The sequence below is a fragment of the Mytilus edulis genome, chromosome 10 (assembly GCF_963676685.1).
Source record: "Mytilus edulis chromosome 10, xbMytEdul2.2, whole genome shotgun sequence".
In the NCBI taxonomy this organism is placed as follows: Eukaryota; Metazoa; Mollusca; class Bivalvia; order Mytilida; family Mytilidae; genus Mytilus; species Mytilus edulis.
Window position 1 is genome coordinate 19,822,259 of NC_092353.1, and position 27,497 is coordinate 19,849,755.

General features: G+C 30.6%; 1 protein-coding gene across 1 annotated transcript; it reads right to left on the bottom strand.

The window, feature by feature from the left end:
* On the bottom strand, positions 1–26,424 carry LOC139490578 (M-phase phosphoprotein 8-like). The gene is made up of 15 exons (XM_071277431.1): positions 26,223–26,424; positions 21,503–21,664; positions 20,676–21,134; positions 19,662–19,698; positions 18,764–19,330; positions 17,979–18,040; positions 14,007–14,046; positions 12,171–12,302; positions 11,546–11,643; positions 10,332–10,418; positions 9,452–9,606; positions 6,577–6,728; positions 6,137–6,264; positions 5,303–5,389; positions 1–4,423 (listed from the first exon to the last, which is right to left on the bottom strand). The coding sequence occupies exons 1-15, from the start codon at positions 26,379–26,381 to the stop codon at positions 4,376–4,378; spliced, it is 2,373 nt and encodes a 790-aa protein (XP_071133532.1). The 5' UTR covers positions 26,382–26,424; the 3' UTR covers positions 1–4,375.
* Positions 26,425–27,497: the final 1,073 nt, after the last annotated feature.

Genomic DNA, 27,497 nt, shown 5'->3' on the forward strand with positions numbered 1-27,497 from the left:
TTTAGTTATAACATCTAGTTTTATTACTGTATAAATAATCTTAATAAAGTAACAAAATTTAAACATTGGTTTTTATACCTATAATAAAGGCAACAACTCTATCATGCCTCTTGTAATTTTTTTAAACATGACACATATTTCTCAAACTTTCCAAATTCTGTAAACAAAAGTTCCATTTCTGTTTTCTGTGTACGTTTACCTCATAACTAACAAACAAAATAATTATTCTATTTATAGGAAATACATGATGTACACTTTCTTTATAAACTTGAAAACTTGAAAAAGTCAAGATTTTCTTAATATTTACACCTACTTAATTATAAATTTATTAATGCCCCAGAAGTAAAATATAAATCTCAAATGTTTGCACAAACTTCTGATTTGAAATAGTTACTTTAGCAACAGATTAGAATAATAAGGAGGGTTGTAACAAACAACAGTGATATGGGAATTACAAAGAAGTATCAATCTGAACACAAACTCTCATAAAAAATATTCAGAAAAATTGAAATAAAAAACATGTACCATATAGACTCTCTTAATTGTTTCTAGAAGCATCTTTTAATTATAAAGTTATTTGTATGTAAACCTTAGAATTCAATAACTACCATTTACTTTGTTAAATAATTATAAACTTATAAAAACTTTTAAAAGAGCTGAGGAATTTCAATATATGATTCTAATAAATAATAAAATTTCTAATTGTATATATGCACATATTTTATAAACAAAATTATTACTGACCTCATCTATATTGTAATGCACAACTTTATAACACATACACGGCTTAATCTAAATATCAAATTTCGGATTTTCTGATAAAAATGACATGACAATGACAAATTACTATTGTTTCTTTTGGTTTTTTTTGACAATTTGAATTATCCTGATTTTGAATTAATTGAATACCTAATCTATTCATAGAACCAATGTTGATAACATAAATTGCACATTCAAGTGAATTCAAATAAGCAAAATTGAATACAAAATATGAAAATAAAATAGTTTTAAAAAAAGATGATAAAATGTATGTACATTGCAACTTTACAATTGTCATAACATATTATTACTTTTTAAATCAGCAATATCCCAAACTGTATAAATTTAAAGTCAATCCAAAAATTGTAAGAGTGCTTTTCTTGCACAATAACCCTCAGTATTTAAAGCAACTTTAAAAAAAAAAAAAAAGAAATCTACCAATAAAAAATTAATGGAAGAAAAATATGTTAATTTGTTTGCTTTTCATCCTATCATCCATAAACTTATGTTAAGCAATAAACTTACTGTGATAAAACTCAAAAGTTAGAAGCGCAACCCACTTTTTGCCAAAAAAATAATCAATGAGGATAAATTTTGTTACAATATTCAGTTTTCTGTGACCTTTCTCTCTAGGTAAAAGATTAAAAAAAATCAACATGATGTGACCTCTAAGTATAATAGAAATATAAATACCACCCTAGAATCACATAAATATGATAATGCATGGTGAAGATCATTTAATGGAGTTGAAGCTTGTAAGACATGTATAACCCTGAGAAATCAAACTTTAACTAAAGTGAAAAAATAAACATTTTTTATTCTAATGTTAACATAAAAATAATACAACGTAACAAAAATAATGAATAATGGTTCATTAGTTATGAATCTTAACTGTCTATATGAAAAGCTGATATTACAAGCATGCAACAGCACAACAATGAGCAAGCCTTCATTAGGGAGAATCCATTAAAGTTAATGGGGGAGATAAGTCTAACTTTTGCACCAATTGCATTCCCCACAAAAAAATCAATGATCCAGTCCTATTCTGCACAGACCACTGATATATCTTTCTTCATTTGTCTTTCGGGAAATTATAATTACTGGCAATTGAAGCAACAATTTTTCTCAAACTTCGTGTACAAAGAATGAAATAACTGATAATTCTCTAACTTCTGAAATTAGGCACAGTTCTCTAACCTCTTAAACTGTAACTTGTCACATAACAAAATGAGAAATAAAGACATACATCTACGACTGACTAGATTGTACTAAATGGTTATCTATATATAACCTATATCACATTTATAACAGGTAGAAGGCAAATGGACTTCAACATTCTCAATGGAAGATGAAAATTTTTTTTAAACTTATAAAACGTTTCTTCATAATTTGGGAAAAATTGAATTCTTTCATAAAATTTCTAGATTCAATGTTCTTTCTATTTTTTTTTCTATGAGCTTCAAAAAATTCAATACATGGATCACTATCATGTGTTATAAACTAATTTTTTTTAACTCAAATTAAGTCCATTTCCTTTAAATTTACGACATTGATATTAAAGTAACAAGTAATAAAATTTCAAATCATAAACAAAAAGTAAATTGAGAGCAATAATATAAAGCACCATGATTAATGAGTTCAGGTAAAACAAAAAATATTGCAAACCATTAAATCAACAACCTTGACCTTACAGAGAAAAAAACGGCTTTGATTTTTTTCTTATGAGGACAACAGCAACAATTACCTAAAATATTTTACATTTGAATCATGACCTATTCTGCATTTATCACCATTTACAGTAAGCAAATGTGAACATTATACAGTCAAATCCAACAGTATTTTTGCTTACATAATGTTAACATTGTATACACACAACATACAAAGCCAAAATATGTACATTTGAAATCTATAATGCCTGTGTTACCCTGAATAACATCATTTACCGGGATTCTTTAATCAACAACTCCACAATTAAGTATAGCCCATATATTTTATATCTATAACACTGGTTTATTTTATGTACAATATATATACTATTAACAAACTGTCATATCAGACAAACTCAGCATAAATAAAAAAAGAAAAGGTCATACTTAACTGTTTGCTGATAATGTGTTAAAATTTTGAATGTGCAAAATTGATAGTACCAACAGCAGTTCAATGGAATGCCCAAATTTCAATGGTTTCCAGCTTACAAAATTTAACTGAATTTGCAAGAAAACCATTTCAATATGTCTAATATGAAATATGTTAATGGACTAAATATTTTGACCTTTATGTGTATGTATTGACCTTGGGTAAACAAAAATGATAAATTGGTAATATAAGTGACTACAGAAAACAGTACATTACGAATGAGGAATTCACTGCATATAAAATTTAACAGAAATACCAAAGAAATTTTTCTATTTTCTTTTCAACAATTTAACATCCACTACAATTTCCTAACTATATGGTATCTATCTGTGTAAACTACAAATGGAATTATTAATTATGTTGATGGCTTTCTTTTGAGCTGCCTTTTGTATAAACAATATTATATAATTATTAATACCATGTCTAATGAACCGTGAGACATAATATTTTACAATACCAAAATGAGCAGTATTTACATATAATGGTCATGATTATAAAGCATTATAATAATAGATTTTACTTTCTTGATATGTTAATGCAATCTTTCTTCTCCTAACTATCCTTTTTAGTTATCAACAAGTGACAGAAAAACTTGTACATAGATCTTCTGATTATTCTTCCCATAATATCTCCGTAAATTAACATCTCAATTAATCAGCAGATTCAAAGAACCTTTCATTTTGAGATACGATTCACGCCTGTTTACAGTCATTCCAAATTTTATACAGCTATATTACAAAGAAAGAACATATTAACCACATTTTCTGGGAGTTTTTTTACAGAGGCAAGAATAAGCTAGTCTAAGAAATAGCACAATTTGAATCCCTATGGATAGTAACCATTTAATGGCAGTGTCTTATCATTCTAGTTTTCTTTATACATTTATAGTGAATTACACTGTATTTACATCCTACTTTACATCTTTATATTATATTTAACTTTTTATTAACAAACACGTTCACTTTCAACATGATATTTAGCACGAAAAAAATGTCAAAGTATGCATTAAACATACAATGATACATTACCCATATTTACATTGATTGTAATTTATACATATAATCCCACAACAAATACCCAGCCATTCTTGTTTAATCTTCAAACTTCTTATAAGCTGTTTTTTATACATATAATCCCACAACAAAAACCCAGACATTCTAACTTCTTATTAGCATTATGACCTGTTACTATATTTAACTAATTTTCAGATAAAAAATTCAATCAAATTTCAATTACACAACATATACATTGAAAGAATAACAATGTTTTCAATTTTTTAGATGTAATACCAAAATTATTCATTTTGTGGTTTGACACAGAAATACACAGCAGCCTTATTGAATATTTTACAAATAAGGAACTGGTTTCCTGTCTTCTTTGTTAAGCTGATGTGGTTTACTCCTGGTATATCATCTGGTATGAGATCATAGAAATGAGATCATAACTTCAAACTTTATGTCTTTTGTGACCTTGAATTTTATTACATTTCCAATAGCTGAGCTTTGTAAGCACTTATCACAAGTTTGGCCTGAAATGACAGAAAACAAAAACATTTTAACTATTTTGCAAACAGTGTTTAATATGTAATATATGTCAAAGTGACAGCAACCAAATGACACAAAAAAGCAAGAAAGAAAGATCAAGGTCAACTTGAGGATTTTACTTTAAAAAAAGAAAAAAGGTCTAAGTTCCTGTGGCTGGCTCTAATTACACTTAGCCAAGAAAAATTGTGAATGACTACCATAGTTCTGCAATCTGCACCTAATTTTTTTAAGATTAAATCCAAATATAAGCACTTTTCATAAAAGGATCTATCAGGTTAAAATGTTTCAAATAAAACTTTTCTTGTCATTAAAGTTCAACCCTCCCATTTTCATCTCATAGACCAGTATAACAGCAAAAGGTTGACCAGATAAAAAGTTATTTCAGATAAAAGCATAATGTGTCTGAGCCCATGAATGCCCCCATTCAAACTGTGCAATTTACAAAGTTAAAATGGGGCATAACTCTATAAGAGTGAATGGTTCCTAGCATTGAGTTTAAGCTTCATAACATTTGCATGATACAAACTAAGAGTAGGACAAAAGGAAGGACAGATGGACAGTCAAGGGTAATCAGTGTTAGGGGCTGTCTTGAACATGTAGTGAGGTGATAGTTTTTTTTTGCTCCATGTCAAAGGCCTCACTTAACAGATAAATTACAACAATAACTTTTGTGTTTTTCGATGTGCATGTACTGATTTTGTGTCAGGGATGGATATTCCTTACCATTTATTTTGTGACAGGGATGGATATTCCCTATCATTTATTTTTTGTCAGGGATGGATATTCCCAATCAATTTTTTTTTCTATATAACATATCCATTTACCCCAAGTTCACACAGTAGCAATAAATTCTAGTTACTTACCTTAGAAGTTGGACATGGTACTGTTTCTATAATTATCTGATTATTTCCACTCTGCAGTGGGCAGCATGATAATACAAAGTTAGCTTCCTACAATGTATGGTAAAATAATATTACCCAATCAATTAAAACCCTACTGATAACACATTTTTACCTAAAATACCCTAAATACATAATTATGTGTCTTCTTGCTTCTCCTCTGAGTAACTAGTTCGTGACAATGAACCATTTAGAAATATATCAAAGAGCTAACCAAAATACAAATCATTTTTCTAATTCCTAAAATATTTGTATTCTAATAAAATAGTGAAAATGTTATAGCCTTCCTTATGCGTAAATATTGAAGCAATCAGTTTTCCAAGATTTCACATTGGTGTAGAAAAGTCATGAAAGAAATACCTTACAGTTACAAATATATTTACAATTTTTTTTAATGTTATTAGCACCATGCACTTCTTTTTCATAAATCAAATACCCTAAGGTAAGATTTCCATCTTTTCCAACTTCGAGCAGCCTAAAGTATAAGAAATCCTACTCATTCTAAACTTTATTATGTACCTCTGAGATTTATTTGCCGTTCACATACATAGGCACTTAGTTACTCACAGTTTGCCATATACAGCAACATCCACAATATAGTGAAACCTGTATAACGAGACCACTTGAGGGAGAGCAAAAAATGTGGTCTCATGAGACAGGTGCTCTTTAAATACGAGTTCAATCTAAATGAAATGCATTTCAGCGGGACCTAAAGTTTATGGTCTTATGTGGTCTTTTTCGCAGGTTTGACTGTATTTTTCAAAATGGCTAAATTAAAATATTTTTCAGTAGACTTACCTCAGTAAGAGGAGGTTGTGGGACTCCATTTAACGTAACAGTCTTTACAGCACATGGTCCATAGAGTCGACATTTAATATCCTGAGCAGTAATCCTGGCATGAGCAACAAATAACAAGTAACCAACTCCTACAAAATATAATGTAATCCTGGCATGAGCAACAAATAACAAGTAACCTACTCCTGGCATGAGCAACAAATAACAAGTAACCTACTCCTGGCATGAGCAACAAATAACAAGTAACCAACTCCTACAAAATATATAATGTAATCCTGGCATGAGCAACAAATAACAAGTAACCTTATCCTAAATCTTTTCTTCCATCTTCCATTTTGAGAAATAAAATTTTATGAAACCAAAACTTCTACCAAAAAAAACAATGCTTTCTATAATTTAACTTGCATTTTACATACTCAGGAAAATGAAGCAATTTATCTTACCTGGAGTATTGGTCTGTAGTTCATGTTTAAAGTTAACAACAAACTTTTCTCCATCAGATAGAGGGAAGCACTGAAGGGGGAATAAAGCACTAGTTATTTTGGCTGTGTTGTTGAGGGTAACTTGTACTTGCTTGTCAAATTCTGCTGTTAGCCTGCAAAACATAAACACATACAATATAAAAAGGTAATCTAAAATTTGGAAACAATAATCTTTTTTATTATGTCTACTTTTTTGGACTTATTTCTGAATACAGATAATATGGAATACTGAAAATATAAAACATCATTTTTAGCTCACCTGGCCCGAAGGGCCAAGTGAGCTTTTCCCATCACTTTGCGTCCGGCGTCCGTCGTCGTCCGTCGTCTGTCGTCCGTCGTCGTTAACTTTTACAAAAATCTTCTCCTCTGAAACTACTGGGCCAAATTGAACCAAACTTGGCCACAATCATCATTGGGGTATCTAGTTTAGAAAATGTGTGGCGTGACCCGGTCAACCAACCAAGATGGCCACCACGGCTAAAAATAGAACATAAGGGTAAAATGCAGTTTTTGGCTTATAACTCAAAAACCAAAGCTTTTAGAGGAAATCTGATGTGGGGTAAAAATGTTTATCAGGTCAAGATCTATCTGCCCTGAAATTTTCAGATGAATCGGTCAACCTGTTGTTGGGTTGCTGCCCCTGAATTGGTAATTTTGAGGAAATTTTGCCGTTTTTGGGGATTATCTTGAATATTATTATAGATAGAGATAAACTGTAAACAGCAATAATGTTCAGCAAAGTTAGATTTACAAATAAGTCAGCATGACCGAAATGGTCAGTTGACCCCTTAAGGAGTTATTGCCCTTTATAGTCAATTTTTAACCATTTTTCATAAATCTAAGTAATCTTTTACAAAAATATTCTCCTCTGAAACTAATGGGCCAAACTAATCCAAAGTTGGCCACAATCATCTTTGAGGTACCTTGTTGGAAAAATGTGTCCGATGACCCGGTCAACCAACCAAGATGGCTGCCACGGCTAAAAATAGAACATAGGGGTAAAATGCAGTTTTTGGCTTATAACTCAAAAACCAAAGCATTTAGAGGAAATCTGATGTGGGGTAAAAATGTTTATCAGGTCAAGATCTATCTGCCTTGAAATTTTCAGATGAATCGGTCAACCTGTTGTTGGGTTGCTGCCCCTGAATTGGTAATTTTGAGGAAATTTTGCTGTTTTTGGTTATTATCTTGAATATTATTATAGATAGAGATAAACTGTAAACAGCAATAATGTTCATCAAAGTAAGATTTACAAATAAGTCAACATAACCGAAATGGTCAGTTGACCCCTTTAGGAGTTATTGCCCTTTATAGTCAATTTTTAACCATTTTTCGTAAATCTTAGTTATCTTTTACAAAAATCTTCTCCTCTGAAACTACTGGGCCAAATTAATTCAAACTTGGCCACAATCATCTTTGAGGTACCTTGTTTGAAAAATGTGTCCGATGACCTGGCCATCCAACCAAGATGGCCACCACGGCTAAAAATAGAACAGGGGTAAAATGTAGTTTTTTGCTTATAACTCTGAAACCAAATCATTTTGAGGAAATCTGACAAGGAGTTAAATCGTTAATCAAGTCAATATATATCTGCCCTGAAATATTCAAATAAATTGGACAACCGGTTGTTGGGTTGCTGCCTTCCAATTGGTAATTTTTAAAGAAATTTTGCTGTTTTTGATTATTATCTTGAATACTATTATAGATAGCGATAAACTGTAAACAGCGATAATGTTCATCAAAGTAAGATCTACAAATAAGTCCACATGACCTAAATGGTCAATTGACCCCTTAAGGAGTTATTGCCCTTGATAGTCAATTTTTAACAATTTTCATTAATTTGGTAAATTTATGTAAATTTTTACCAAATATTTTTCTCTGTTACTAATGGGCAAAGTTCATTATAGATATAATTGTAAGAAGCAAGAATGTTCAGTAAAGTAAAAACTTCAAACACATCACCATCACCAAAATACAATTTTGTCATGAATCCATTTGTGTCCTTTGTTTAATATGCACATAGACCAAGGTGAGCGACACAGGCTCTTTAGAGCCTCTAGTTTTGTATTTAGGGACACTTTTTTCTTTCCTTGTTTATATAAGCAACCATCATGTTGGTAGATGCACTGTGCAGATTTTTTAATGCCCCACCTAAAATAGTTGAGGGGCATAATGTTTTTTGGTCTATGCTTCCATTTTTTTCGTCTGTCGGTTCATCCATTCGTTTGTTCGTCCGTCTGTCCCGCTTCAGATTAAAGTTTTTGGTCAAGGTAGTTTATGATGAAGTTGAAGTCCAATCAACTTGAAACTTAGTACGCATGTTCCCTATCATATGATCTTTCTAATTTTAATGCCAATTTAATGGTCCGCTGAAAATAAAAAATGATAGTTGGAGTCGAGCATCCATGTACTATGGACACATTCTTGTTTTATTGTGTTTTAGTTTTCTGACATATGGTCTATACAGGGAAAGAATATTAAGAGGTTTGTGCATACAAAAAACCGGTTATAAACCCATCACATTATATGCTTGTAACAAGTTTTAACATATAGTATAATTAATTCTATCAATTATTCATCTAAGAAACTGCATTATATAATACTCTATAGTTGTATTTAAACTTGTAAGCAAAGTTGTCTGGCATTACCCAAAACTACACAACACTCCAAAAATATTGCATCACAATTTAAAACTCGAGACAACAAAGTTAAAAAGTGATTATAGCTTGACGTCAGAAGTTATTCAGAGACAATTCAGCTAAATACACAAGGAAGTTCAATACCTCTTTTATCTATATGAGATCAATTAAAATCCTTTCTTCAAGTAAAATCCTACCTGTTAATATGATCCACTATTATGTCTTCAATTTCAGTTAACCTCATCATTTTGGCATAAGATAAAGCAGTATATCCCGAGCTGTTCTGCTCAGAGAAGTTAGCACCATTTTCTAATAAAAATCTGACAATCTGTTTATGTCCTCTCCTCACAGCCTGTAAAACAAGAGATTGTTATATTCTAACATGATTCCTCTTTGTTTTATCAGTTAATAAAACCCTATCAATAAGTCTTTCATGGAAGTAAAAACATTGAAGAATTACACAAGTTTCGATAGATGATAGATTATTTCCAAAAGTACAAGCATTTTTCAGAAGTAAACATGTTATAAATGTTCACTTCTAGTTGTCTTTCTTAGGAGAAACCAACAGCAGCAGGAAGATAATAACACATTGTAGTTTAGGGTGTTGTTTTTGTGATATTGCTAATCATGATTTTGGAAACTGTCTTGAAAAAACATAAAACTTGGGAACACTTTACAAAATTCAGAGTGAAAATATCTTTTTTCTTCTTTTTTCTAATCTTGAAGTATTGAAACTTAAGACTTCATGATTTTACCTCAAAGGGGCTATATCGAACTAAAATATCTTGAAAAGTTAGCACAAAGGTATATTTCTGAACATATCAAATTCAAATTTGTGTCAAACATTTTAGGAGAGATGCCTTTTGTATCATTTCCCTTCTCTTTGGACACATGTACATCTCAAAGGATTACACATCATAACAAACACTGATCTAGGGTTGAAGTCATAAAACTTTGCTCAGTGCTTGAAGCACAAAGATCATGCTTGAAACATGAAATCCAGTATTTTGATTGGTTGATTTTGGAGTACGAGTACAAAAAATTGACTCGAAAGTTTTATGGGCCTATAAATGTTACCTTCATGAGAGCAGTTTCTCCTGTGTTCTGCACAAGGTTTATGTTAGCTCCTAATTCAACCATCAGTGCAACTGTACAAATGTGGGCCTGTAAATACAAATAGATTTGTCAATCTTTGTATAACAAGTTTTATTTCTTATGCAGCAAAAAATCCGGCAATCTGTTTTGAGTGTAAATAACACCCCATCCTTCTTAACCCTCGGATATATAAAATTTTGCCCAACATTCCCAAAAAGCTGAATGGCATTGGCTATACCTTATCATACGGTAGTTATTTATCATCTATGTCTGATGACAACAGCAAGTATTGTAAGATGTAATAATATTCAGGATTTTATGCTTAGAAATTAATTTGTATAAAAACAATAAAACAGTAGGATTCTGTGAGATTGTAACTGTTCTCTAATTACTATGCAAATATTGATTAATTTAGTAATTGTAGATATTATGCAATGTATCAGATCCCATTCTACTCTCAAAAAAGGAAATTTATCAAAAATCTGATATTAACCCACACGAACTAAAAAATATGAATATCAATTAATTTCATTAAATTTCTGTCCAAATGTTAATAATGAATTGGGTATGGGATTTCATTTATAATTGAAGAACATGGTTTCAGATCTAAATGTGGGGGTAGTTTTATTCTTCAATAATTTCACAGATTTAGTTCATTGTTTGGCATTTTTCTTTCTATTTGCTGTTAATATTTGTTAACAAGTTCAATAAATGTGTACACTATAGTGAGTTAAAAGAATGGCTATTAATGATTTTCTATTTACTATACAGATGGATTCTATTGTAAGGCCCATCTTAATGTTATAGATGCTTATCTATTAATGTCATAGGAGTAATATAAAATGTTTGATTTGGCCTATCTCAAACTAATCAATCTTTCTACTTCAACAAGAATTGGGAATTAAAAACAGTAAATAATGTCTTATACATGTTATACTTGTGAGTACTATAAATACTGTGGAATTGTGGGATACCAATTTGTGAGGGTACAGGTGAAACACAATTTGATTGTTTATAGCAGTCATATTTTCCTTAAATTCATATGTAGACACAAAAGAAAATACCTGTGAAAATACAATTTTTATTAATCCATAAAAATTGGCACACACAAAACAAGATGAATGTTATTTCAAATTTGATTTCAAGATATCTAAAAACTTGTGCTAACAGTCATGAAAGGTAATATCAAATCTTACATGTTCACAAGCTAACATTAACGACGTAGTACCATTCTTCATCTGAGCATTCACATTAGCTTTGTTATTTACAAGTAACTCTACAATATCATCATAACCTGAAAAATATCATAACGAATATCTTGTTCAGCTCAGTATGAAAATATTAAATGATTACAAATGAGACATCTAGCTACCAAAAACAAATGATTTACCCAAGTTGTTTGAAAACTCAAGGTATGTTGTTCTTAAAAGAAGCTTTATCTAATATAATGTCCTGTTTTAATTACAGTTGTTAAAGAGCCATTATATCGGCACTAATGCAGCATCAATCAATACTGGCAACTGATTTTAATATTTTCAATTAAGTGTATAACCTCAGAATGTTTCATATTTGATGAATAAAAGCACTGTTCTTTTCATATTATGGTTTTGTTTTAGCATTTCATGGTTGTACTATATCATTTACATCCATCAACTCACTTACATTTTTCTTTTCTTCTCAACTAGTGCATTTCAAAATCTCTGTATTCCAAAAGTGTTCACTGATTTTGAAGTATTTCAGCTAAATATTCAGATTTTTGTGTCAACATGTTAGGTTTTTCACTTCTGCTTAATTTTCAAATAATTCTATCAGTAATTTTACCATTTTGAGCTGAGTACATCAGTAATGTAATTCCCATATCGTCAGCATCTTCTACCCCAAACTTCTTACTACTGTCCAGTGCTCGTCGAACCAAATCATAATCTCCTTCCATCACAGCCTGGCGGAATTTATCTGCAAGAAAAGCAACATTTTTAATCATATTTATAACCAAGAAAAGAATATCTGCCCATTCTTCTACTTAAACCAACAAAACACAACTTTTAACCAGTGAATGAAATTTCATAAACCTCAAAGATTGGATACATTATAAGGTCATGCATTACCTAGTTTAGCATGTTTAGTTGTTAATCAAATACAATTCCAGATTGCAGAGCAAAACAAGAGAGTTTGTATTTTTTTAAACAAGGTTGAGACATTTACAATTCCTTCTTTATGGTACATGTATTTGTTGGGATATAGAAAAATAATGGTAGTAATTTTATTAAAAATCATATTAATAGAGTATAGAATATACATGTATTCAGTGTTGGATATCCAAATAAAAATTTTAAAAACGGAAGTATAAATTACTATTCTACCAAAATAATTTATTCATATGGCATTTCTGAAGCGCTGAGAAAATTGAAACAAAAAACATTAAAGGCACTTCAAAATCTTAACAAGGGTTGGTGCTAAATATGTTTTTGTATATATTAAAGTAAAACTGAAAGTAATATTCTTAATTGCCTATGTACATTGTACAGGTGGTTACCCCATTTGCAAAGTGCATTTTTTTGGTATCATAAAATTGAGAATGGAAATGTATGTTTTAATGGAACAGCCCTAGATATACAGTTATTTGTTGGTAACTTCAGCTCTTACAATCTGTTGTTATTCTGGGAGTTTTTTTACACAATCGCATGTTACACCATATTATCGAACACATTACATAACAACAAAAAAGATTTTCTTATAACCCTAATCGATCATTCAAGTCAATAAAGGCATTGTCACTTCCTGTTTTATAAATTGATCAAATTGATTTTTATTGTATTCAATTAAAATTATACAAGAGTGCGTTGTCATTTTACTCTTTAATTTTGTTCACTATGATTCTATTTGTACCCCCTTTTTCAATGTTTATAAAAATAATTTCTCAGTGCCCATGGACAACATTGACTTTATTTTTTAAGGGTGGGGGGGGGAGGGGAGATACAGGCACCTTGATTTGTAAACTCTTCTCCTATTGCTTTTAATTAGCATTGATAGGAGGATCTAAAGTCCAGAAAGTTACGAAACATGGAACCAATACTGTATATGTATCTCTTGGTTTATTGCTTTGTAATAATACTTAACACCTCTTTGAAAGGTGATAATACAAAGCATGCAAATAGCATGTGTTTTAACAAATTAATTCATAATAATTTAATTTTGGATATAACACGTCTTTCGATTGGCTGACGTTATTCTGTTATGAGCTCATAGACATAATTTAGTCATGTGACCGTGACATCATTAACATTTTTTTAAGGTTTTCTACGGTTTAAAATGGAATTTAGAATTAAATTGTAAGAAATGACTGTAATATTTTTTATGTTATTTCTTCATAGACAGAAAAAATATTACAGTCATTCCTTAAATGTATTTTGTTCTTCACATCATACAATCAGAATTTCATTAAAATAAATAGTTGATTAATGTCACATAGTTACAATGCGATATATAGCGGGGGTAGACCCATCTATTTTCAAAAGGGGGTTCCCCAATCAAGGATAAAGTTGGGGTTCCAACCATAAGTCCTAATCTAAATGCATTGATCATCCAAAAATAAAGGGGGGTTCCAACTGTATAAAAGATATATATGATTTATTTCTGTACTAATGATTAAGTACAAACCATCTGATATTGCTGTTCCATCTGTTGTCTTCTCACACACCTGTAAAAAACCTAAACGAATTTTAATAATATAGATTTTTTAAACATGCATGCCTGTAACATACTGTAACATATGTCACCTACAGTTTGTGCAAATATTCTTGGTAAAGTACAAGAAATTTATATATTCAAAATTTAAAAAGTGATTTTTTTGTTATGCTTATATTACAATGAACTATTGATTTCATGATTTCCCCAGCCCCTTAGTCATGTTAGTTTATTGTTTGACTTTGACTCACAAGCATATACATTATAAACCATCTTGCAATCTAACATGAATTTTTAATCTTAAAGTATAATAAAGATGGTTACATTCTATAATTACAGCCATAAAAAGAGGACAGTTACATTCCCTCCCCTTTACACCAAGTTCTTCCACTGAGAAGTTTGAACTTCTATCAATGAAAAGTTTTTACAATATCAAATACACAAGCTAGTTTAATTTCATATCCTATATACATGCCCATGATGGCCTCAGAGTTTGATAATGATATTTTGACAAAGATTAATAAATTCAAGCTCCTATGCTTTATATGTATATCATACCAAATATAACTTGGGTTCTCTGCAAATAATTGGTCAGAAACTATGGTTATGTACATAACATTGAGATAAATATTTAATCTTCTAATTTTTCATGGAATTTATATATATTTCCCATAGATTTACAATTGCACCCACATATCACATTTTATTACTTGAGACTGCCATATCTAATTGATACTTATTGAACAAAACAAATAATCTCAAAGATCAAAAGCTTGCCTTAATGCCAAATATTTCATAAAATACAGCAAATTACCATTTATTTTTTAATGTTTGAAAGTCAATCCTCTTAGCTGATCAATTAAACGTTCATATTTTTGAGACTACAATATTGATGTAGCTGCAGGGGGGCTTTCCAAATCATTTTGTACCATTCCATTGACCTTTTTGACCTGGAGGCAATATTGATTAACCTGTCTGATGTTTTCGTCAATTACAAGTTAGAAATTACATCTGATAAGCCACTGCTACATGATTATTGACCAACATTAGATGTTAACAGTACAATATCGATCGGCTACTTAAGCACTATTCAAACTTTATGCACCTGGTAACAAAATACGGCTTTCAAAAACAATTTCTTGAGATTATTCATTGATTCTGCAATTCTCAAGACTCTTAAATCATTTGTCAAAAACTCTTTGATTTTTTTCTCAAACATATGTCAAACCTGTAAAGATTTGATATTGATGAACTCAATTTTATTACTAAATGACATTTAACGGAAATACCAAGACCCCCATTACCCATGATAAAATCAGCCTACTATTGAAACCTTTCACATTTATCTTTGTTTCAAATAAGCCTTGTTCTATGTAGATTGATTTTTGCCCTATGTGTAGTAAAACCCCCGTTATATAAGAGTACAATCATGAAGGAAGAAGTATTGATTTTTTACTCCAGTCTGCTGATCAATGTCTGCGGGAGACCTTTTCAATCAATTTTCTATACAACTGCAGAATTGCACAATTACAAAGAGGGTTTTAAAGGGGGTTTTCAACATCATTCTTTATTCCATCTGTCAATCATCCATAATTTAAAGGGTAATGGTCATGGGGTAGACTTGCTAGGCATTTCACAAGTTTTCCCAATTATCTGGAAGATGAAATTCTTTTAATATAATAATTGGGGAGGGGGGAATGACCATAAGATATCCTATTTTTGGGCCTCAGCCTTTTTTTTTTTTTAATATTAGTATGGTACCCCTTTTGGCTAAACTGCTTGAAATGCTTCTATTTGTTTTCACATGTTATCCTTTTCTGATGTTTATATATTTATAAAATGTATGCCTTATGTAAATGTATGTATTGATTGCTGTGAATATGACCCCAAGAAGTATTTTCCAATAATGTACAATATATTGTTCTCTATTTGGTAAGAATCCATTTTTTCTATGCACATATGTGTACATTTCTCCTTGTATACAATTATCAATTAGTAAGAATGCCTTCTCAGAATATCTCAACTTAATCAATCAGCTTTTATATAAGTCTAGAAAACAGCCAACCAGAAAATTTAATTGGTATTTGATCAGTAAGGATTGTCTATAGACATATAAATGTTCTATATATATTCAGTATGCGGAATTAAACATAACGTAAATCAAGCTTAAACAGGAAGTATATAGAAAGTACAATAGGCCTAGTTCTACGTTAGTTCAATAATGTCAGCACATATATATAACTCATCTGAGTGTGTAATTCTCTCTAGATCTGATACTGACTAGAACTTGTCTTCTGTAAAACCACAGAATTAATATCTATATGTCTAAGGTTGATATAGTTACTATTGTATCACCATTGTACAAGTTGTATTATGTTATAAAACAGAAATACACAAATAAAAGATTTATTGAAAGCAATACACAGCATTTATAAAGCAAGTTTTCCTAGTTAATTTTACACTTGTCCTCACAAACAAATAAGGACTTTAACGGTGCACGTGCCAGACAGTGAAATACTGTATATATTCTAAAACTCATAATTGATTAACTGTACATGTTGTGTGATTAAGGTTCAGTGATAAATATTTCATGACAGAATTGTGTAAGGTTTGTTGTGCAATTCTTTCTGACTTCAAATTCTAATAGCCTTTTGTGTACAGGAAAATGATAACAGGTCCGGATAATGATATTATTTATAATTATACAAATTGAGAACCATCTTGATATTTTATAAAGAATTCATATCATGGTAATTCTACAGAAAAATGTATTCTATTGGATTACAAAATCATTGACGCAATAAGGCGAAAATACCTATCTGATATAGGTCAAAGATATAAGAATATAGATTTTAGGTCAATATTCTCTAGACCAATGACCTATATTCATACAAATCAATAAACCAATAAAAGTCATTCAATCTTCTCTAATCAGCAATAATGAATGATGTAGCTTTTCCATAATGCTTAATTCTATGTCCTCAACATCTCTTTATTTGGCAAATAATGTGTGCACAAAAGAATGTTAATCAAAATGATCAAATTATTTTTTTCCCCCTTCAAAATGAAAATTTATGCATTAAAACATGTTAACAGACTAGATTTATTAATGATAAGAAAAAATTATATATGTCGATTCCATGCAGTATAATTTTCTCATACATTTCATACAAAAGTTTAACATTTAACTGATGAAAAAATGACACAATTCATTAATTTTATGTAAATCCTGGTAATAAAATTTTAATAAAGATTTTTCACATATTCTTTTAAAGTACATTTTTTATATTCATGAAAGTATATAATTTTGTAAAAATCACAACTGTTGTAAAGATTTATTGACATATATTCAAATTTAATTATGTCAAAATGCACTGTTTTTATGTTATTTATATGTTTTTATATTCGGTCAAAAGATCCTTAGAGTTTGTGTTGCTTATTTGTACTTGTGCCGAATCAAAATAAAGTTTTCTTATCTTATCTTATCTTAAAATGAAGTGATAGCTCAAACTATTAAAATGTCCAGCATATTTCAATAGCAATCTTAAAGGGCTCTAGCCTTTAGTAATGTTACGGTCTTGAAATGTCTTTCTTCAAACACAATATATGTATATAGGAAGATGTGGTATGAGTGCCAAAGAGACAACTCTCCATCCAAGCAACAATTTATATAAGTAAACCATTTAAGGTCAAGGTACGGCCTTCAACACAGAGCCTTGGCTCACACCAAATAGCAAGCTATAAAGGGCCCCAAAAAACCTAGTGTATAACCATTTAAACGGGAAGACCAAAATGTCCCGGTTTGGCTTACATGTTCCTTCTTACTTTAAATTTCTGACTAACTGCTTTTCCTTAAAAAAAAAAAAAAACTTACACCTCTCACACTTTTATTTAATAAAAGTATATCTTTAATTACTAAATACATGTGAGTGTACATGTACATACCTGTTCCTGGTCCAACTGGTCTAAATCCACATCATCAAGCTCAATATCAAAACTATCAGCACCTGAAAAGACATGCATACAATAAATACTAGTTTCTAAATCCACATCATCAAGCTCAATATCAGAACTTTCAGCACCTGAAAAGTTATAAACAAATGCATACAATATATACTTGTTTCTAAATCCACATCATCAAGCTCAATATCAGAACTATCAGCACCTGAAAAGTTACAAAGACATGCATACAATATATACTTGTTTTTAAAAGTATTCAATTCATAACTACATGTATGTGACTAGTTTTTGTAATGTGCCGTTATATATTTTCCGGTATTCTATAGAGAATGTTCTCATATTGAATCTTTTAAAGACCTACAAAATGCAATTTCGACAGAAACTGCAATTCAAGATGAAATCATTATATAAATTTCTTTTTTGTTTTGTGTCAAATTAAGATAATTCCCCCATGTTTAATACAGTAATACTTTTTTATAAGTTCAATGAGAAAGGCCAGGGTGAATTTAAAATGTGTTCTGTAACCTTTGGAACCATGTCCAGGCTCCACAGCTATAATAGGTAATAAATCAAACAACTTTTTATTGTAACTTTGTTGCATTAACTTGCATGTCTGTTTCAGTTATCATGCAGAATTTTTATAATATTAGTTTATCTGATTGTTGAACGAAGTACATGCATGACATGCATTGATTTGAATTTGACATTAAACCATTCAATTTTTTTGTCCAATTAAGTGGATGCAATCATGTGGCAATATTAGTTCTTACCTCTTTCTTGTGCCTTAGTAGTCTCTGGTAGAAATGGTAAAATAGATCCACTAAGAATATCATCTAACGGTGCTGTGAATAATTCTACTATAGGTTTTCTCCACAGTTTGTGTTTGTCTGAAGAATCACTACACATACTTTTACAACTACCAAGTCCACTGTCCACAGAATCTTTTCGCTGTTGTTTACATGGTCGTTCACTCATTTCACTAAGAGTATTTAAATCAGAACTATATTTACGTTTCGTGCTGGATGTCTCTGAGAACTCATCAACTAATTTATCTGTGAAACTGTCTAATGAACTGGAACATGGCGATTCTACAGAAATTTTTCTCGGTGGGGTACTCTCCCCTGATAAATAAGACTTAAGCGGACTGGCTGGGTTGTCAATTTCTTTTTTAATATTTTCCACTGGATCTTTCTTACTTTTGGATGATAAACCTGTAATTGTGTGTTTCTTATTTTTGTCTTCTGTTTTATGAACAGTCCTTGATTTCACACTAGTATACTTGTCACTTTTATGTTTGTCTGATCTGTGATGAGATGAAGAACTATTTCTTTCTGTTTCTGAAAATAATACAAAGTTATCATACACCTTGATTCAATGTTAATGTAAACATTTTAAAGAAATAACATGTAAATTTAAGTATTTTAAAAGGTAAACTAAAGGGGAATATCAAACTACAAATTATATATATATATAAAGTAAAACAATTTACAACAATTAAATATTCCATACTTCTAGCGTTAAGTTATCTTCTTATATAAGTTTTTCATTTTGCGTTTCAATAAGACTATCAAAAAGATATAAAAAAATTGCGTCTTTGAAAGTTATAAGTTAACATTTTTAGGTCAAGGACGATCGTGAAATGGTAATTATAACACGTATAAAACTTACTGTTTTGTGAATTGTCTGTAACAGATATCAGGTTGATCTACAAAATATAAATATTATATCATATATATACGTGAACACTTTTCTTAATCAATATAAATATAGATATCTACGACATAGCTAAACATATAAACATACAAACTGTATTATTTCTATGAATACTATTGGTCAATTGTATTGGGGGTCTATTTCAAAGACTTTTACAACTGATAATCATTAATGATAATAATCAAATGTATGATGTTTCAACAACAATTAATTGCCTAATACATTGACTTATTACTGACAACAACTGTATGTATAGTAAGTCAATGATACAACAGGAGTGTGCCAGTGGAGGGAAGGAACTTTTTGAAGTTGGGAAAGAGCACTTCTCAATTTTTGTTGGTCTACATTTTTGTGTGTATCCATCTGGCACATTCTTGGCTTTATGTTGAAATATGAAATATTTATATATTCTTATACATGTATCATTATATTGCATTTCAGAGAACAGCGATTCTTATATTCTTTTGCTTTTTTCTTTGTGTTTTTTTTGTGACAAAAAAAAGAAACACCATATATATATATATACCTTTCTATCCAGAAATTCCAGTGTGAATCATACTTAACCAACAGCATTGACAGAGAAAATTAATGAAACTATTTTTTCTATATAAAACTTATCCAAGCATCATTTAATTTTTGTTATGCTTGAGCACCCTAATCAATATATTGGATGTCAAAATAAAAATATGTTGTTTATTACATTAAAGTAAGTAAAAAAGAGTCAAAGAATTCACCCAGATTAAAAAATCTTGACCAATAGTTTACAGGCATTTACCAAAAAAGATGGCAGCAGACTCCAAAACTGCAAATTAAATCCAATGATTAGTATTAATAATAAAAATTCAGGAAAATAATTCTGTGTTTACATATATCACAAAATGAACTATTATGTGTGTTAGAAAATATACTCTCATCATTATGGTTAGTTTACCATATCACATTTCATAATGAACATCCACAGCTACTGACCTTTAAAGTTTTATGCCACACATCATGAACATCAATTCCTTTATCATCTGTGTAATCATCAGACGAGGAGCAGCTGAAAGCCTCCATGTCGTTTCCTTCTGGTTCTTTTTTTATCGCATACTTTTTACTTTTAGTGTTACGGTTTCTATTTCTAACAGAACTGTGTTTTTTCTTATTACTTTCTTTAAAAGAGTTTTCCTTAGAAACACTTTTATTCCTCTTAGAACTTGATTTTCTTTCATTTCCAAAAGAAATGTCATTTGTTTCTTTAGTTTTGCTTTCTTGTCTTGGTCCACGACCACCACCTTTGACCCTTGAATACATGTCTGTGTCAAACAAATTGACCCGTCCCTCTTCTAAATCTTTCCAGAAGGTATCTTTAAGACCTCCCTGTGATTCAGTTAGCGGGCCATCTTGTGAAGAATCATCTTCTGAAATAACTGTACCTTCCATCATTGCCTACAAAAAATTTCATAAAAACAATCACATTTTTATACATACATTTGTTCTATTATTTTGTTCAACATTTAATAACATTGAATTGTTTAATACAAAATATTCTATTTGGTGAATTTATAAGCTAAAATTGTCAAAGATTAACATAAAGTTTATCTTTTATTTTTCTTTAAAAAAAAAAAGACACATAGCTGTACATGTTCTCATCTAAATGATGTGAGAATATTTGAGATCATACCAAATTTCAAATAAGTAGATGGTTCTATTTGTCTTTCGCCCCTATATCCCAAAAAGGACACCTAGCCATTCTCCTCTAAATAACATGGGAATATTTGAGATCATATCAAATTTTAAGTAAGTATGAGGCTTACCTTTCTCTTCTGTCGTTCCTCTGCTCTCTTCTTCTGCATTTCTCTCTTCTTTAAGTTGAAGGCTTCCACAACATCTAGACAACTCTGTAGGTTCTCTATGGGTTCCCATGTGTCGTCCATTGGACCATATCCCTTCCATCGGACTTTGTACTGAATCACACCCTGTTAATATATAGTCAGATGCAATATTGAACTCAAAGACAATCAAAAGAGTAAATACACTATACACATTTCTTTTTCATTCTTTTCAGTTTATCATGTTGATAGACTCACTATTTTGCAGGGAAAATGTACATTTATTTACATATATATATATAGCTTTATTTATTTTACATCAAGACAAACTCAAAATAGGTATGTTTATAGAGTTTTTTCAAGAAGAATAGTAAACAAGTCCAAGTATGATGAGTGTAGGAAGGAATTGGTTTTTACTTTGCCATGCACATGAAGTGTTTTACCTTCAATCTAAGCGGGGACCTGAAAATTTGTCTCAATTCACAATAAAATCGTAAAATGAAAGTGAGTACATGTATTTTTTAAATTCAAATTCAATCAGCTCAAAATAAGTTCTGAAACAGTCCCTCTGTTAGTAGTGACATTTATTGACAGGTCAAGTACAGGTCATCAATTATGTGTCAATTATTACATAACATTACATACCTGTAAAACCAATACCTTTATCCTGGGTTTAAATGTTTAGTTTAATTGTTTTAAAAATCTAATCTTTATTTATTTTTGGTTATTTAATAAAGTTATACATGTACATGACTACATGTATGCATTTTCAAAGCATGTTTTTGCTATAAAAAGTAATAAATTAATACACATGATTTTGTATTAATTTGCAAGAACCATATATATGCATTTTTTGTGAACTGGTCTCTTTTGGTTTCATTGATCAATTTATATATTACAAATGTACGTACAGAATTAAAATTGTCTTTTTTGCTTTCTACTGTACATTGTAACTGGGTATAAGCTTATAACAATCATACTTTTTATCTTAACTCAAGTATTACATTACATCTACTTGACAAAATATATAAACTTTCAGTATTAGTCTAGTATAACCCTAGGTTATCTGATGGAGAATGTCAGTCACAGAGTTGTCACACACATAGATTGATAGATATATATATATAAATATCTAGGCCTCATGGGTAAAAAATAACATTAATGTCATAGTAATTTGTCCTCTTAAAATCACCATGCCAGTACACATAGTTTTTAATTAGAGATTATAATACATGTATACACATTTGTACATGTACATGATGTAAATGTAGGTGTATGCATGTCAATTGGATGTACAGTACATGTCTAGTATACTCTCAGTCTGTGCTTAGCTCTAATGTTCTTTTGTACATATGTAGACTAGAAAATATTGGACGAAAGTCAAAATTCCAAGCCAGAAAGTGTATTGAACTCTTCCTTATTATGATGCTAATATTAGATCCACATCAAATATTGAGGTCAGTCACCGATCTGCTGATTGACCATTCAGCTAGATAAAATGGACTTTCCCTATGTCCTATAAAGGACAAATTATTGGATTTTTACACTGGTACATTTTCATCATGATCACTCAACTGGTTAAACCTACAGTAAAATCAGTATTAGGAAACCAATTCAATTATTGAGTTTCCTAGTAACCTTACATCTGTATGTAGGATAACCTTAGTAAAGGGTAAACAATAATTGAATTTGCAATCTGCCTTCTTTTGATGATTTATAATATTTATTTATAACTGGAGTCTGGAGAGCCCATGTCCACCCAAATGAGCCCTGTACTGGAATGATATAAATATCTTCGCCCACACAGGAGGGTCAGCGACCTTCCACCTCATATAGTTTTCACACCTGGTAGGATTACACACTTTTACCTAGATATATATATATGTAGTTTACAGTAGAGATTTACATGAATGGCGCATTACCTGTCCTTAACGGTATATTTATTCTTAGTCACTCTGCACAAAGACCTTTAAATTTTTTAGGGTTAGGCTGACAAGTTGTGGTATAATTGGCGTCAGATATCAACATTTAATGAAATACAATATCATTGTCTGATAATATGAAGTGGACAGTGTTTTTACTTGGGATGGTCAAAAGAATGACCTCAGCTTTAATGGAAAAGTTAACTTTCATTAAAAAAATCAAACCAAATCAGAAAACACAAATTCCCACAAGAAGAGAATATTTAAGAATGTATAGTTATTTTGTGTAGAAATTTCATTCCTTGCTCCACTATTTGTATTAAACTTATAAAAATATGTTAGAAAGAATATTTTTCTATATTATTTATCACAGTACTCCTCCTACAACAGTGACTGTACATGTATTCCAATATTAAATTTGCAGATATATTTTTTTTAAATACCTACATGTAACTTGAATCTCAAATATACCACAAATATTTCTATGGTTTCCCAAGGTAACATAGATTTCACATACAAAATTTGTTAAAATGGGAGAATAGGGGTCGCTCTGTTCACTCACACATGTACATGACTTGCCCAGCTTGGGTATAGTCCCTAACTCAAACCAAATACATAATTGATTAGACTTAGTATATGTTGCTTCTCTACATAACCCATTGATCAAATTTCCCTGCAGTTAGTATCTATAGCTATGACACTTTTATAAACCAAACGGGATCATTCATATTTTAGACAAAAAGATCTGACAGTACACAATTTTTACATTATGGTTTTAACAGGAAATGAAGATTTTACTTCCACCTGTATTTTAGTTCATCTGATGAGTTAAGCCTTTTTCAACTGATTTTTATAGTTCGTTCTTATGTTGTACTGTTACACCACTGTCCCAGGTTAGGGGGAGGGTTGGGATCCCGCTAACATGTTTAACCCCGCCACATTATTTATGTACTTGCCTGTCCCAAGTCAGGAGCCTGTAATTCAGTGGTTGTCGTTTGTTTATGTGTTTCATATTTGTTTTTCATTCATTTTTTTATATAAATAAGGCCACTTGTTTTCTCGTTTATTTGTATTACATTGTCATTTCAGGGCCTATTATAGCTGACTATGCAGTATGGGCTTTGATCATTGTTGAAGGCCGTACAGTGACCTATAGTTGTTAATTTCTGTGTCACTTTGGTATCTTGTGGAGAGTTGTCTCATGATCACTATCAATCATACCACATCTTCTTTTTTATATTTATACCCATTTACAATACATAAATTACTACTCATTGTTATATCACCTCTGTGTGGTTGCACCCCATTGATAAATTATCCCGTACCATTGGCACTCCGTTGAATACCTATAGCTAGTAGTCTACTTGTGGATCCCTTTATATAAGCAGATACCCCCTGCATAAAACTTGTCCTCCCCATATATATATCCCAAAATACAGATATTTCACTGTTCATATATATAGCCTTTCCCATATTTATTTTTAATACCAGATACATGTAGGTTTGACATTTGTAAAGTAAACATGAAATTGTCAGATTGTGATATCTAAGTAAAGCTAGATACATGGTTGTTTTCAATAAAATCGGTATTCAGCTACTTAATTTGATGATTTTTTGCAATTGTTTCAGGATTTTTTTCTTTAAAATATTGTAATTTTTATAACAGCCAGCCTTCATTCTAATACATGGTAGAATGTATTAGGATCAATTGTTTCCCTTTTGTCAACAGCACAGCAAATCAAATTGAAAAGCCTGAAATAGCAAATTTATTGACTCTGACATTAGACTGCATGTGTTTAAATATAGATTCTACCACTGCATGGAGTGTGATACGATATTTATCCACTAGTCGAGTGTGATACGATATTTATCCACTAGTCGAGTGTGATACGATATTTTTCCACTAGTTCAGTTTTCTAATTTTAAATGTGAGGCTAATGAAGGGTGGATAATATAAATATTTAACTGTCTTGAGTGGATAAATATATTTTTGCACGAGATTTGGTGGTGAAATCTCTTTCTCTATAAGGATTTCAAGACGATATGCAAACAATCTGAATCCTTCTGTTTTGTGAAACCTACAAAAATATGTGTTCTTTCTACGAGACGACACACACGTCATCAGACATGGTCAACTTTACTCATGATGTTACAATAGGAATTTCAGAGAAAAGTAAGACGTCATAATCGAATTTTGTACACTGAAGAAGTGAGATCAAACAAACCACATGACACGTTGATTAAATAAAAATAGTCAGCAGGTCAAAAAGGATAAATCGAGTAAGAATTATAGAAATACGATCACACAACATCTCAAAATTTTGCATAAAACCAAATCTGTTACCATGATATTGGCAATCTCTGAAAGAAAAAGTTTGACCTTTGAGGTGAAAGTTACAGACCAGTCTAAAACAACATGTGTAAATTTAATTCACATAATAATGATGTTTATTAACAACCGTTGTGTTCCAATCTAGTTTAGTTACAAGTATAACCTTTCGTTATTGATAATCGTGTTATGATACGTCAATGTTCTAGTCTGACCCAATGAACCATTTTTCTAGGGCACCTGTCAAAACACTAATGTAGTCTTCTTTGTTTGTATTTTTAAAAGTGGTTTCTTAAAAGCATATCTTTATTTTGACTTTCTTAAAAACATAAGTGCAATGGATTTACAGTAATTATTTGTAACATTTAATGCATGGATCAATTACATTAATGTCTGAACAGCTTGCATTTTGACTGATAATGAAATGTAGGACGAGTTTTTCAACAAAACTTACATGCACTTTAGAAGTTCCAACTATGCGTTCAACTTCGTACAAATCATCTGCAGGTTCTTCTGATTTATTTTCTTCTTTTATATTCACAGCGGCTCCATTAATATTCTCTGGTTCCATCTTCTTCTCCATTTCATCCGTCACTCCTTCTGGATCCGCCATGTTTTCATTCACACATCTCAAGTTGACATTTGTGGACTATACCATTCAAGGGGGTGTTTTAATTTATAAGGCCACGTCTTACATTTTAATAACATTTGATGATTATTATGTTATTTACTAGTAGCTTGCATACATTAGTTTGAATATTATATAAATAATAAACCTGTAAACAATTATGTGTTTTAATATATTAGTGATAGTTTTTTTAAAAGCTGAAACAGTATACTCAAAATGGACTTGACCTCGATATATTTGCATACCAAAAACGATATATATTTAGTTGTCACGGTCTAATTAAATCAAGCATTCCAGGAGGCCCCATGCTGGTTTTGTTTAATGTACACACGACTACTTACTAAATTACTAATTAGAATTCGTACACGGACTTGTTTATATTACTTATTAAACAGAAAACATATCTAACATTTTTTAATATTTTGCCTACAAAGTGTTTATATTATAATGTTTACATTCATACATAGCGATTCCCACTGAAAGAACGGTCCTAACATTTCAACAAAAATTGATTTTTTTTTTTAAATTAAATATTACTGATTTTCTACACCAGCAATTTCCATAAAATAGATAACATAAGATAGGTAGAAATATGTGAAGTTTAATTGTTTATTTTGGCCATAATTGTTTTCATTTTCTGATGGGTTCAACTTAAAGAAAGTCCCTGGTTTAACACAAAATTAAGCAAATGTTTTCAATTTTTGTTTGCTTGAAAAATGAAACAAATAAGTTTTCATTTCCGTCTCAAATTTGCATACCTTCGTGATTTGCACGTGTTCGCTTATTATTTATTTTAAGTCATGTTTTTATCTGGTTTTATGACCGTCGGCAACCTTCCTATATATTTATGAGGAGACGGTTCGGTTCGTTCGTTCGTCCGCTCGGTCTTTCCTCCTAGTTGTGATATAAATGGTTCATCGTTCGTCAGTCCTTCCGTTCTTATATATATATAAAGATATGTGGAATCCTATTGAGGGAAGAATAAAATTTCATAACACAAATTTGAAGATTGTTAGGCTAACTTTGAGACGAATTCTTTATATATATACATGTATATATGTACCCTTTTGCGTAAACAGGAGTTTACTTGTTTGATGTCCT